Source organism: Oculina patagonica, chromosome 9 (genome assembly GCF_052425735.1).
Source record: "Oculina patagonica isolate OP01 chromosome 9, crgOcupat, whole genome shotgun sequence".
In the NCBI taxonomy this organism is placed as follows: Eukaryota; Metazoa; Cnidaria; class Anthozoa; order Scleractinia; family Oculinidae; genus Oculina; species Oculina patagonica.
The window spans coordinates 7,573,610-7,588,136 of NC_135766.1; the positions used below are offsets into that span (position 1 = coordinate 7,573,610).

The 14,527-nt window shown below is 41.4% G+C and overlaps 1 protein-coding gene across 1 annotated transcript in view; it reads left to right on the forward strand.

The window, feature by feature from the left end:
* LOC144665585 (uncharacterized) overlaps nt 1-14,527 on the forward strand; it is a 37,806-nt gene continuing 23,279 nt past the window's right edge. The window contains exons 1-2 of the mRNA XM_078526841.1: nt 1-547; nt 1,149-1,244. Of these exons, the coding sequence (XP_078382967.1) occupies nt 217-547; nt 1,149-1,244 (427 nt within the window). The 5' untranslated portion in view covers nt 1-216. The remainder of the gene's footprint in view (nt 548-1,148; nt 1,245-14,527) is intronic.

A 14,527-nucleotide genomic window follows, 5' to 3' on the forward strand; every position in this document is an offset into this window, starting at 1 on the left:
AAAATAGGGCTGACTTGAGAAATAAAGCTTACTTGTCTTGGCTTGTTTCTTATTGTTTTTCTAACAGGTCACTTTATTGTCGATCCGTGAGTGTTTTGACCTAAAACAATAACATGAATTAAAAATGACTACAAACGACATTCAATTAGCACCTTCCATTTAAACAACAATCAGATGTTTATACCTTAGGCGTTTTTCACTAAAAAAGCGACCAACATGCGTTTTACGCTCAAACACCTAACCTTGGTCCAGTGGATTTCCATGCTATATTTGCACTGTTTGGCCCATGGCGGATTAACATACGGCAAGGCGCTTCGTAAACAAGCCAGTGAAAAGGTCAGAGATGGCTCTCAAAAGAAATTCACTCTTGCAAGGTCATTGCACCTACAAAAGAAGACTAAAGGGAAGGATCCGATAAAGGGCGTACGAAAGGATATATTTGAGATGCCGGTTCCGATTCACATCGAGCATCTCAAGGATTATCCAGTTGCTGTTCCAGTCAAAGAGGAGACTGCTGAAAATGTTCTACACGTGCACATTCACGACAGTGAGTTTGACTGCTTTGTTTTTTGTGTTAACGGTTATGATTATTTGCTCAAGTTTATTTGTAAATTTGTTTTTTTATCCTGCTTTTTATCACTTGGAAATAAACAGTGACGGTATTAGCAGCCTTTGAAATAACTAAATCGGAACAAAGAAACAATGCTAAGATTAAAAAAAAAACCTCTTAAGTAGCTGAATCCCGGAGGCTTACACAGAGGACCCTGTAGCCACGACTCGGCGGAGGCTTAGTTGTATTATTTATTAAGGCGTGGGTAAGCGAAAATTTACGCTAAAAAAATTAAAAGTAGCATTTCTGATGTAGCTATGGGCCTTAGATAAAGGACGTTTTTAAAGCTGTCTAAACGTAATAGTTGGCTTAAAACGTTTTTTTATTGGAAAGAATCTCGCAAAATTTGTTTGGGCGACAAGAATTTTCACCAAAGCTGCTTTTGAGGACTATTCATCTATTCACCTACACCATTGTCTCTGTTTGTTTTATCAAGTCCCTGATCTTCACAAACCAAGTTTACTTTTATTTTTTGTTATTTTTCAACTAGCTATTTTCTGGCATATTAATAATGTATATGTTTTGTTTCACTTCATAGAAAATCCTTGCCAAAATGAAGGGGTGCTTTCAAGGGATTTGGCTGGAAGATATCACTGTGTTTGCCCAACTCAATATACTGGCACGACCTGCGAAAGTATGTTCCCTGATAGAAATGTAAAAAGTAGGTCACCAAGGGTGACATGAGTCTAATGCCGTATGGCATAGTGATACAGATTGCGCGGTTTTCGTACTAAGCCGGTTAAAATTGGTTAGAGGTTTGTGTTCGGGAGTTTAATTTAAAATGCTTATAGCAAGCTAGGGGCATCGTGGATGATTATGGATGAAAACGAAACAGTCATAAATGTTATATGCTTCACAAAATTTAAAGTATGAACAGGAGTTGATGTTACTTCTTCCGTATTGTCCGTAAAAGCAGAAACGATTAAACATTTGGACAAGATTGCGTGACGATTTACAAAAAGCATGTTCATTACAACAAGGGTTGAAGAACTTGACATCGTTTTCTTTCAGATTTTTCACCATTTTGATGATGACTCTTGAAACAGATTTTGCAATAAAAGCACTTGAAATAGTGACTGTTACTCCATTGTACAGTAAGCACTTAGTGACAGATTTTCCTAAAAACGGGTGTAAATGCTCACGTCAATATAATGATAACCTTTTGAACGCTGGAAACTAGGCAATTATTATCGAGCTACCATACACAGGAGCGAAGACTGTTTATCATGATGTACAAATTTCGCGAATCATTACTTCCATATCAATGTAACCATTTTATGATTTTTCTAGCTGTAAGAAGAACTTAAGATCTCTGAGAGTCGTAAAAGCATGAAATTCGATTTCAGTGTATGGCAAAGGCCGGGACCGGTGTAATACTGCAAGGCGGCCAAACAAACGCATTTTGATTTAGTCGCGTAACTTGATTTACATTTATCCATGTACATCTTTTATTTTTGAAGGTTTTTGTTTGCACTGTAAAGAAAAAATTGGTCAAAATTCGAATGACTTAAATACAAAAACCGAGGTAAAGTTTTCTATTTTTTAAAACAAAATAAATATTTGGTCGCATTGTGTAAATAAACGCGAGTCGCCGTCGAAATATTTTTTCTCAAAGACGTCTTGCTTTTTAAGCAAGACGAAAACACAAGTGCTTAACTGAACTGAAAACGAAGAATTATTTTCACAAAAAGCTTACAAATGTCTTAACTGGAAAATTATTTCGTCCTGTTCAAGTGTTGAATAATCGTGACTTGAGAAAGAACTTTTAATTATGCGTGGGAACACGTGTCGCTGATTGGCTGTTTTTAATTGAAACTAATCGTGCGTGTCCGTACGGAGTCCGTTCTTGCAGCTGATCATTGTTTTCTACATTACAGCGAACGATTATCGATCCCGAACCATTCCCTTGGGATTGCTAACAGCTTTTTTCATATAACAAAGAGTCTAATGCGCATGCGCAAAGCGCACGCAAGCATTAGACTCAACAAGCAGCTATTTCAAAAAGAAATAGTGTTTCGTTTCCTGATTGCGGAAGGGTGAGAATAGTGTAACACTTAAGGAGAGGTGGGTTTGGAGTTTACTTTAATTTGGAGAAGGTCCTAGTGTATGTTGAATTTGCCGAATTTATGCACGAGTGCAGAATGAAAAGAAGAACTTCATATTCAGTAGTAACTTAAATTCCCATTTTACACCTACTGTCGATTTTATGTAAAGGAGACATAAACTACGTCCCGCTGCAGTTTGGCTTTCAAGAGTTCAAGTAACACATAAATATTTCTCTTTATAGAAATAGCATATGTCTTTCTCTCCAAATTAAGTTAAGTGAAGGGAGCTTGCCTTTATCGTTTTTACTCATCCAGTGACACACATGTAAATTAGGAGTTGTGGCACAAATTGTGACAACTCGCTCGGCTCGCCCTGGCTCGCCTCGCTCCTTGTCACAATTTGTGTCCACAACTCCTAATTTACATGTGTGTGCGGAACGCAAGACGCCTTTCTTACCCCTCTCGCGAAACGAGTTGCAAAAAAGGCGTTGGCGGCACCTCTAACGGCCCGCAGCAACAGAGAGCGCCACCTGTGTGCTATATTTATTTTTCAATTGAACAAATATTTTTCTTTAGTATATGCAACAGATGGCTGCCGCAAGATATTCGTCAGAAGTTTTGCAAGCTAAGATGGAGGAAAACCTCCGTGAATTTCAAAGAAACCCCCAAAGAAATTTGTCTTTTTCACTCGCCCACACCGATTTTAACGAATGGCTTAGAGTATGGAAAATGGACATACCCGAAACTGACACAAACAACAAAGATCTTTTAATTTTTGCAAAAAAACACAAAAAAAAGTTTTATGATCTTTTGGAAAGCGAAATTGATGACTTACGAAGCTTAAAAGCAAGCTTTGGACTTGAAGTTAAATTTTCGATACAAAGAGACGGAGTTACGCAACACATGAACCACTATTTCAGTGAAAGAGAACCGGACGTGTTTTCAAAAAACACCAAAGAAGAAATCGAAAAAAGAGTTTGTCAGATTTATCGAAAAAGCAAAGGGAGAAATTGAGGCTTGGTCAGAGAAGGGCTCGGGGTGGAAAATTGAAAGAATAGAAATGGCGTATATCAATGTCGCGCGTTATCAGCCATTGAGAGGGGGGAGTTATCTGCCTTTACCACCAAAATTGGCAAACAAAAAAGCAGTTATTAACGTGCAAAACAGGGATAACGAATGTTTGAAATGGGCTTTGAGAGCTGCATTATTTCCGCCAAGAGATGGGAAAAATCCGCAAAGAACAAGCAGATACCCAGTTGACGACGGAATAAACTACAATGGAATCGATTTTCCAACGCCTCTAAAGCAGATTGACAGGCTTGAGGCGCAAAACAACAACCTTGCAATAAATGTGTTTGGATGGGAAGACGACTGTGTGATACCTCTCAGAACAAGCAAAAAAGAAAATAGCATTTCCCGTATAAACCTTATGTTAATTGAGTCAGGATTAATTCAGCACTACTGTTTTGTAAAAAGAGTATGCGCTCTGCTTTACGATCAGACTAAATCACACAACAAAAAACACTTTTGCATGATGTGCTTGACCGGTTTTACAAGAGCAGACTTGCTCGAAAAGCACGAAAAATATTGCAATGGAGTTAACGGCAGGCCAACAAGAATCGAAATGCCGGAAGAGGGGAAAAACACTATTTCTTTTAAAAACTACCACAAACAAATGAAAGCGCCTTTTGTAATTTACGCCGACTTTGAGGCATTGTTAAGAAAGATGCAAGGATGTAAACGCGAAACGGCCGAGGAGCGCCAGAAAAGAAAAGACCTTGGTGAAGAAGTGAAAGACATGAAGCCGAGTTACACAGACAAAACAGAACAGCACGAGGCATGCGGATTTGCTTACACAGTTGTAAGGAGTGATGGTGAACACGAAAAAACATTTGTGTACAGAGGACAAAACGCCGTTGAAGTATTTTTGAACTGTCTTTTAAGTGAAGAAAGAAAAATAAGATATGAATTGTCAAAGCCAAAACCTCTTGTGATGACGGCAAAAGACTGGGTAAACTTCAAAAATGCAACCAATTGCCACATTTGCGAAGAAACGCTAATGAAACAAAACTTTTTGGACTCTTTGCCAGTTTGGATTGGAAACAAAAAGGAGCTTAATTACTTTGGGCAGATGCACAAAAAATGTTATTACAGAAAGGAAAAAGAGGAAAAAAACCTGGATACCGAAACCCACTATAAGCTAAAAAAGCTTGAAAAAGAAACACACAAATTAGCAGCGAAAAACCAAAAAAACTGCTTAGCGTGCCACAAGCCGCTTATCCAGCCGAACTACAAGGATGTGGTAAAAGACCATTGCCACATAACAGGCAAGTTTCGAGGAGCCGCACACAACATTTGTAACTTTATGATGCGAATAGATCCGAAAAAGGTTCAAATACCAGTTGCATTTCACAACCTGAGGGGTTATGATGAACACCATTTAATGCAGGCAATGTCAAAGATTTCAAAAGAGGCACAGAAAGAGGTAAAATGTGTCGCAAACAACATGGAAAAATACATCACATTTTCACTGGGGGGTTTAAGGTTTATTGACAGCTTGAACTTTTTACCTGGGAAGCTTGAAAAACTTGTAGAAGAGATACCAAAGGAGTCATTAAATATAACAAAGGATAACTTAGAATTTGAAGAAAGCGAAGAATGTTTTGAACTTCTTTGCAAAAAGGGAATCTATCCTTACGAATACATGGACTCATGGGGAAGATTTAAAGAAACAAGTTTGCCAGAAAAAGAAAAGTTTTACAGCAAACTTAACGACGAGCACATAACAGATAAAGAGTATGAACATGCGCAAAAAGTGTGGAAAACCTTTGGCTGCCAGACCCTGGGCGACTACCACGATTTGTACGTTAAGACAGACGTGACCCTGTTAGCCGACGTCTTTGAAAGCTTCCGAAAACTCGGTCTTGAGAAGTACGGGTTGGATCCCGCGAATTATTACACGACGCCAGGCCTTTCTTGGGACGCACTCTTGAAAAAGACAGGGGTGGAGCTTGAGTTACTTACAGACTATGAAATGCATCTTTTTGTCGAAAGGGGAATAAGAGGCGGAATTTCGATGGTAAGCAAGAGATATGCAAAGGCGAACAACCCTTATGTTGAGGGATTTGACCCGAGCCAGCCAAAAATATACATAACGTACCTCGATGCGAATAACCTTTACGGGTGGGCAATGAGCAAGCCGCTCCCAAAAAGTGGTTTCAGATGGAAAAAGGTTATGCCAACAGAAAAAGAAATAACGACAAAAAAAGAGTATGCAAAAGCTGGATGGATTTTAGAGGTGGACTTGGAATACCCGAAAGAGCTGCATGACGCCCACAACAGCTATCCATTAGCACCAGAGAAAAAGAAAATAAACAAAGAAATGTTTTCGCCTTACCAAAACAAAACAATAAAAAATCTTGATTTGCACCCGCCAGACACCGAAAAGCTTGTTTTAACTCTTGAAGACAAAACCAATTACGTCGTGCATTACCGAAACTTGCAGTTTTATCTAAAACAGGGAATGAAACTCAAAAAAGTGCACAGGGTCTTAGAGTTTGAACAAGAGGCGTGGATGGAGCCGTACATCCGGATGAACACAGAATTCCGAAAAGAAGCGAAAAGCGACTTTGAAAAGAACTTTTACAAGCTGATGAATAACTCAGTTTTTGGAAAAACAATGGAAAACCTGAGAAACCGTGTAGACATAAGAATAGTGCGCAGCGACGAAACAAAGAAAATAAGAAAATTAGTTGCAAGCCCATTGTATTCAAGACATGTAATGTTTTCAAACGATCTGGTTGGAATAGCCATGCGAAAAAGTAAGCTTTTTCTTAATAAACCGGTCTACACAGGCATGACCATCCTTGACGTAAGCAAGTTATGTATGTACGATTTTTATTACAACCACCTGAAAAAAGAGTACGGGGAGCGTTGCGAGCTTTTGTATACAGACACAGACAGCCTTTTGCTTGAGATAGAAACAGAAGACGTTTACGCGGACATGGCAGAAAACATTGACAAGTACGACACAAGCGACTACCCGAAAGATCATTCGCTGTTTTCAACAAAAAACAAAAAGGTGTTGGGAAAAATGAAAGACGAATGCGCAGGAAAACTAATTTCAGAGTGTGTTTGTTTGAGGCCAAAAATGTATTCAATAATGACAGAAGACAAAAAAAATATAAAAAAAGCAAAGGGGGTAAAAGAGTGTGTGACAAAGAATAAGATAGATCATGAAAACTTCAAAGATACACTTTTTCAAAACAAGGAAAGCTTTCACGAAATGCACATGCTAAGAAGCTATGCCCACGAGATGTATTCAATAGTGGTAAACAAAAAATCGCTGTCGCCTTTTGACTCAAAGCGATGGATAGCGGATGATGGGATACATACAAATGCTTACGGGTATAAGTTTTGCGAAACAAAGCCTACATAAACATAACTTTTAGAGCTTTTCTGAGCCCAAGGGGCTCAAGCACTAAGTGCTTGGTGGTAACTGTGTATTTGGAGGAATAACAAGCAATTCTTCACGCACGAAGCCGCGCTTTGGACCATCGTGCAAGTAATAAAGCACTGGCTGATTAGGTTTAGTAACAGACCTTTCAATGCTGTAGACTTTTAATGACCAAATCGGATCTGTAGCCCTTTTTACGCCGCCTTCCAGCTCGCCAGGTTGGTAGAGGAAGCGCACATTAACGAGAGAGGGGAGTTTTTTTCTTTCTTGCCAACAGGTCTTGTATATTTTGAGGACGGTTTTGACGAAACAGCCTTTTCTTTGATTGCAGCAGCAGGTTTCTTACCAGTAAGACTGGTTACTTCGTTGTTCAGAGCGGCAACAACTTCGGGTAGCCTTTTTACCCACGCTGTCGACCGCTGGCCAGATGGCAGGTTCATCTCGACACCGTACTGATAACCAAACAGGCGCCCTGCCAGTGTTTGATTAAAACGTTCAACAATAGCTTGATCTCTGTGAATGTTAACACGCCCGCGTCTAATATAGGTTTTGTGATTTTCCATTTCTTTGGTAACAGCTCCCATGAATTCGCGACCAGGGTCAACTTGCAGCATCTGTGGCCATTTTAGTGCACTTCGCCTGTAAATTGTCTGAAAACCTTTTGCAACCTCAGTTGAATCTTTGGAGGTCAAAGGCTCGGCCTCTTTGAATCGGCTGGCAACGTCAACAACAGTCAGAGCGTATTTGTAAACTTTTCGCCCTCGCGGCAGTTTGTCGTGTGGCAGAAAAAGAAGGTCCGCCTGGTGGACCGCGTTAGGAGAAGAAACATCGAATTTTGGGCGAGGAACGTATCGTGGTGCCGGAAGGTAGATCTGCCAAAGGGCCTGCTTAACGAGCCACTTTTTAGCAGCATCTTCGGAAACCTTGGCCGCCTCGGCTAATTTTTTTATCGCTGCAATTCCCTTCCAGTAGCCCTGGGGGCTATAGTAGACTTTCGAGATTTTCTTCGAAAAGTTTTGCTCCGCAAAAATCTTTGCATCCATGTGTATACAAGAAAAAAAGAAAAGTTTAAAGAAACCGAAAGGCAGCGTACCCAAGTGCAAGCGCGCCAGCGCCAACGAACATAAGTTCACCTTGTTTCTGCTGCTCACTTGGCTGATAGAAATCAGAGAACTTGGGTTCTTTCGGAGGAATCATTTGTTTGTCAGGATGTGCCTGGTTGTAGAGTTTGAAAGCGTAGTCTGTGTTCGTAAAGTTTTGTTTCGCTTGCTGTTTGATCTCATTGTTGGTTTCGATCCAGTCGAGAAGCTTCGTGCGGTCGCGAGAGTATTTCGCGTAAGCTGCCTGGTAAGCCTCGAGAGCTTTGTCGTGTCTTTCTTTTTCTTTTAAAGCGGCGTCATCTCCGCCACCCAAAGCTCGAGCAAGGTAGTTGCCGCCAATGAAAGCAGCAGCGTTCAAGATAGCTCCGCCAGCCATAATCGCGACGCTTGCCATTTTGTTATTATACTATTCTAATTTTTTTTTAATTGGTTGGGAGAATTTTCTGGTCCTCGAGATACTGTTTAAGTGCAACGCTGCCAGCCATGACGGCTGTGAACTTTACATAGTTCATAAAACTGCTGCTTGGGTCGGATGTGAAGTTTTCTTTTACAACTTTTTTGGCAGCCCAGCCGATTCCGGCGGCGAGACCTGTAATGGTGGCGGCATCCATGAGCGTTTTCACGAGTTTGTTGTCGGACATGGCGGTTCAGTATAAAATAATAAAAAATATTCAATTGAAAAATTTTTTTGTTTATTCTTCACCGTTTTGCGAAGCAAAGTTTGCAACTTCTTCACCAGATTCAACTTCTTTTGTTTTTTTTATACCTCTTTTAAAAATTGTATCCTCATCCTTTTGCACCCGAATAGCGGTTTTAACGCAAGTTTTGGAAAATTCAAACCAAAGTAATGCAATACCAGCCATAGCTGCACCTTTAACAAGGTTGTCAAGAATAAAACCAAGGGACATTGTCGGTATAATAAATGAAAAATAAATGTTCAAAAGAAATTTTTTTAATCCATCGGACGGATTCCTCTTTGTTTGCGAGGTCTAATGGCATTTTGGATTGTCGAAGGCGTGTCTGAAGAACGCGTTGCAACCCTTCCAATACTTTCTGCTGTAACTGGTGTGTCATCAGTTATAAGAGTTGGCGGAGCTTTAAATGTTGGACTTCTTTTTTCGTTTATAAAGCCTTTTATGTCTTCGCGTTTCACATAAGTTGTAACGATTGCACCGCCGATACCAAGCAAAGATATCCATTGATTTGTGGTGAGACCGCTTGATTGCGGCTGAGCCTCGGGCGGAGCTGGTTCCGTTACGTCCGGTGGTGTTGCATTTCGCTTTGCAGCAGCAGATTTCTTTTCCTTTTCTTTTGCAATTATTGCAGCAGCCTCGACAGCAGCTTTTTTCTGTGCTTCACGAGCCTGTTTTGTTTTTTCAGCTGCAAGCTTGCCAGCAGCAACTCGCTTTGGATTTTTGGCAGGCTTTGTTGCTGGAGTTGTTGAAGTAACTTGTTTCTGTTCTTCTTGAGCGATCGGAGTTGGTTCGAGCTCGGCCATTTATAATAAAAAAAAATAATATTTAAATAGAAAATTGCTCAGCAAGATTTTTTGCTAAGCAATTGCTAAGCATTGTTCAGTAATTACTTAGCATTTTCTTAGCATTGCTCAGAAAAATCTTCAGTAGTGTTTGTGTCCGCATCTTTGGAAGCACCTTTGGTTTCGCACAGCGAAGTGTGCGACTTTGTAGCTTCGTTTAAATCAATGTGCTTTGTTGTGATGAGCGCAGCATTTGCAACGGCAAGAAAGCGGCCGCATTTCAAAGCCAGACCGCCTGCCAAAGTGGACAGCTCTTTGCTGATGATGTAGTCGTTTTTGAGTTCCTTCTGATAATCATTGACGTCCTTGATATTTACGGCCATACCAACGACTTTAGTAACAAGAAAAATAAAGCTGTCAATCAAGCTGTCGGTTGTTTTGGATCCAACGTATGCCTCATATCTCTTTAAGTACTTTTCAACTTCTTTATCTGTCAAGCGCTTCACCTGCTCGTGTGTCAGTTGCACACCGATTGCTTCTTTGGCTTTTCCTGTTGAAACAAGGATTGCAAGCTGTTCACGCAAAGCAGGAATGTCAGGGCCTTGAATGAGTGCCATAGCGCTTTCTGTACTTTCTGGTTCAGCTCCTAGCAGTTCCATTACGGAAGCTAATTCTTGTTCACTTGCAGCGCCCTTGACGCTCTCGGGAGGAGAAGTTGCGAACGGGTCAGCCATTTATTACTCTAAAAAATATGTTCAATAAGAAAATTTTGTGCCGTAAGGGTGGCGATGAGAAATGACAAGATGCGAAAACTTATTTTTTTTTAGCTTTAAAATGATTTCTTTGTAATCCTCATTGGCAAGTTCGCCAGCGTAATCCTCAAAGATTGCCTTCGTGGTCTTGGCAGAGGGGGTGTAAAAGAAAACGATTGCCGCAACATTTTCGCGGAATGAGGATGTTATGCTTGTCAATTTTTGAGTTAACACCCATATGCTCAAGCCTGCGTGGCGAGCAGAGAAAGCAAGATTCACCAACTCCCCTGTTCTTCCTTTTACATCTTTCGAAGCAGCACAGTCGTCGAGGATGATAAGCGTGTTCGTACCCTCAAAAAGAAATCTTGAAAGCCTTAACCAAGATTCCACCTCGTGCTGCTCGCAAATGAAAACAAAAAATCGAATATCTTCCTCAGCAAAGCGATAATAAGTCTTGTTGTGCTCGAAAGTCGGGCAGATGAGCACGATGTAGTCAAACTTGCCTCGGAAAGGGCCACAAAGCTGATTGACCACGTACCTTGTTTTTCCTGAGTTCGTTGGTCCAACAATGAGAGCGTTGAAGGGTATATTGGCAGGATCCATGCTTCGCTTTGCGAAAGCTATATCAAAACTCAACACTTTCTAATTCTTTATTTACAATAGAAAATTGTGCATCAGCGATAGCGAAAATGTAGCATTTGACATTCCCTGATCCTGTGGCTGTTCTCTGTATCTCTAAATTAACGCCATCCTTTGTGTTCACCAAGCGGAGCCCGCTGCCGTGCATGTTGTTGTCGCTCATGGAGCGAAGGTCAATGAAAAGCCCGAACTTTTTTTCTGCATAAAACTTTGTGGCGTTATTAAACATTTTTTGGTCTGCTTTTTTGCCAAAGAACCTGAGAACTTCCTCCCACATGTCTCTTCCTTCAACGCCCTGACTGTACACCTTATTTGGAACGCCGTTCACGCTGATTTTTACATTTGTTATGTCAGGGTTAAAGAAAGATTCTGTATCTCTTGCACCTGCGGCGTGGGGTTCAGGAAAAAGAAGTAGAAGTCCCTTCAAGGAGCGCTTTGGGACGTTAATGCTTTCGTTTATTATCGTGTCAGTAGCTTTTTTTACTGTGATCGTTTTGTAATTATGCACATGCTCGTAAAAGAAACTTTTGCCGTTAATGTAAGTGCTTTCTACTTCTCTTGCAAGTTCTTTGTGATAAATAGCCTCGTATTCGAGTTGGATGTCAGTTAGCTCATACCCAAGTTTTGATGGATCTGTTCCTCTTACAACCACATTTGGACTGTTCAGTTTTATCTCGAAGACAAGCTCGTCTGCGAGTGCGCGCGGATAGAACACGCCATGGTCTCTCAAAATCTCGTGATCAAGCGGGATACGATACTTGCTTCCATAAACTTCTGCCAGCTTCTTTTCCGCGTCAACTCCTGATTTTTTTTTGTCACCAGCGTTTGAACGGATTTTGCATAAATCCTCGGACTGGATACCTTCAAGAAACATGTTGCTGCGCTTTTCTACCGGCAGAAAAAGGTCCTCGAAAAGTTTGTAGACGTCGTAAGCGTTCGTATCCTGCAGCGTTTCTCCAGCAAACTTGACCACCATCCTTGAGACAAGCGCCCGGGTGACGTTGTTTACGAGAAAGTTGTTGGGCTCGCCGCTCACCGTCAAGTTGAACACAAGAGCCAGGGAGCCTGGAACGAGAACGACGCCTTCTTCAAGCTTTGGCACAGCAACTCTCAGAATTTCTTCTGGAGACGCTTTATTCGGGTTAAATGTAATGCGATGTCGCACTCTGTCTGCCTTGAGCGCGTTTGGTGTTTTCTCTTCGAACGTTGGTCGGTGTCTTTCGCTGACAGCCATTGTATATTTAAATTAAAAAATGTATTTATTTAATATAACATGGCGACAGAAGGTGGCTTTGGTGACAGAGATCCTCTTTTGGAACATACAGGCGACCGTGACGACCGTAATGACAACGATGACAGCGATACAACAGGCCCATTCCAACCTGGAGGGGCATCAACGCCCGGACCTAGTGAAGGAATACCTGGGAGAAGAACCACAATGAATAGGCCGGACGAAACAACAACGATGTTTCCTGAAATCCCCGACGATAGTGCGACAACAACCTTCACTGCTTCGAGTTATCTTGACAAAGAGTTTCCATCAGCTGACAAATCAAAGATTAAATACAAAATAGATGGAAATGGAAGGCTGCAAGTCGGGTTAATTAAACCAGGTAAGCCTTATTATAATTTAACAACCAAAATTCAAGGCAAGGAAGAATACCAGATAAATATAAGACTTCCCAAAGAAGTTTTAAAAGCCCTTGGTCCAAGTCGTCGATTAACTCTTGAAAATGAAATAAGAGGTCTTTCAGAAGGCATCAATAACAACAAAAAAACAGCAGAAGATAACAATGAAAGCCCGGAGGAAAGAAAAAAAGCTAAAGAAAGAGCAAAACTACAAATTGAAAGGCGCACTGATCTACAGAAAGAATTAGATCGGTTGAAAAAAGTAGAGTACGAGCCTGTGATTGGGGTAACAATACCTTTACAAGAATTCCAGCAACACGAAACAGAAAGGCTCGAAAGGGAAGAGGAAATACGACAAGAGAGACATGAACAAGAAGATATTGCAAACGACGAAAACAGGCCACAAGCGGAAAGACAACAAGCTCGCGAAAGAGTTGATAACTTGAATCAAGAAATTAATGAAATAGAAAATGAAAGAGAAGAAGAGATCGAAAGATTGTCTTTAACAGACAAATTAAGAGAAAAGGTAAAAGCGATTTTCAAAAAATATGGCTTCACCGCCACAGCAGTTTTGCTTGCCGTTGGCACGACTATTGGCGTAATTCTGAGTTCTCTCTCAAACGGTTTAAAAGGTTTAGCAAAAGGTGTTGGTGACGGTCTTCAGACACTTGGCAAAAAAATTGCAAGTATTCTGCCGGGCCTCCTTGGCTCGATCGCCAGTTTTGTGTTTCGAACGGCCGGCCAGGTGATCAGCTTCCTCGGCAAGAATGCTTGGCTTTTGATTGTCGGTGTTGCTATCTTTCTTATCGAGCGAGTTACAAAACGAAGCGAGCGCTAAGCTCTAGAGGGAAAACCCGAAGGGTTTCCGGTGCCCCTTGGGCACCCTCAAAGAGCTCGGCTGACTGCAAACGCAACAATAACGGCACCAGCAATAAGGTAGATCTTGTTTTTTTCGTGTGCTGTATCTTCAGTGTCTGGCTTCTGCTTTTCGTCTGTTTTTGTCACAGTACCCGCTGAAGGCGTATGTGGCGCCGGCTCTTTTTTTGCAGCTTTGTGAATCGGGTTTGACGAATGACTTGTTGGTCTATTAACTTTTGATGGCCCACCGCTCATACTTGTTGCGCCCACTTTTTTTGTAGCTTTATTAACCTCATCATTCACTCCTAATTTCATCCCAACAACAGCCTGCTTAAGCTGGTTATTGTAGCCAACAACGCTTTCTGTGTTTATCACCATACGAGCGGGCATCAGCCAGGCACCTGGGCAGACTGCAAGGTTAAGCCGAACCTTAGCTTCGTCGATGGCTAGTTGGTATCTTTGGACCGACTTTGCCAGATCAGGTTGCCTTATAGCGTCTTCAACCAACACGAGGAACTCACTTTGCGCTTCCTTTGCACGGCCTCCTGTTCCAAGTATGCTACTTCGAACGTTCACCTGCGAACCGAGAATACAGTAGACAAAAGCCTCTATCGACTGGTTTACTCTCGACAAACCTGCCTGAGTAAGCCCTTCAGTGCCGTTAGGACAAAACCAGTCTGCCTGTGCATATGCAGCGTCGTCTGGCTCGATGTATTGAATCAAGTTACCTTTGCTTGCAGTTCCACCTTCGTCCGAAAATTTATCGTAATCGGGGTATTTTGCTCCAGTTTTGTTTGGTCCAATGTTAGTAATCCAGATATAAACGTTACCAAGTCCGTGGTTTGCGCCTGTTGTGAAACGGAAATCGCTTGACGGGTCGACACCGAACTCAGCACATATTCTTTTGTACGAAGCCACGTCGTACTTGTTGTCGAACTGGCTAAAAGTGGGGTCGCCTGGC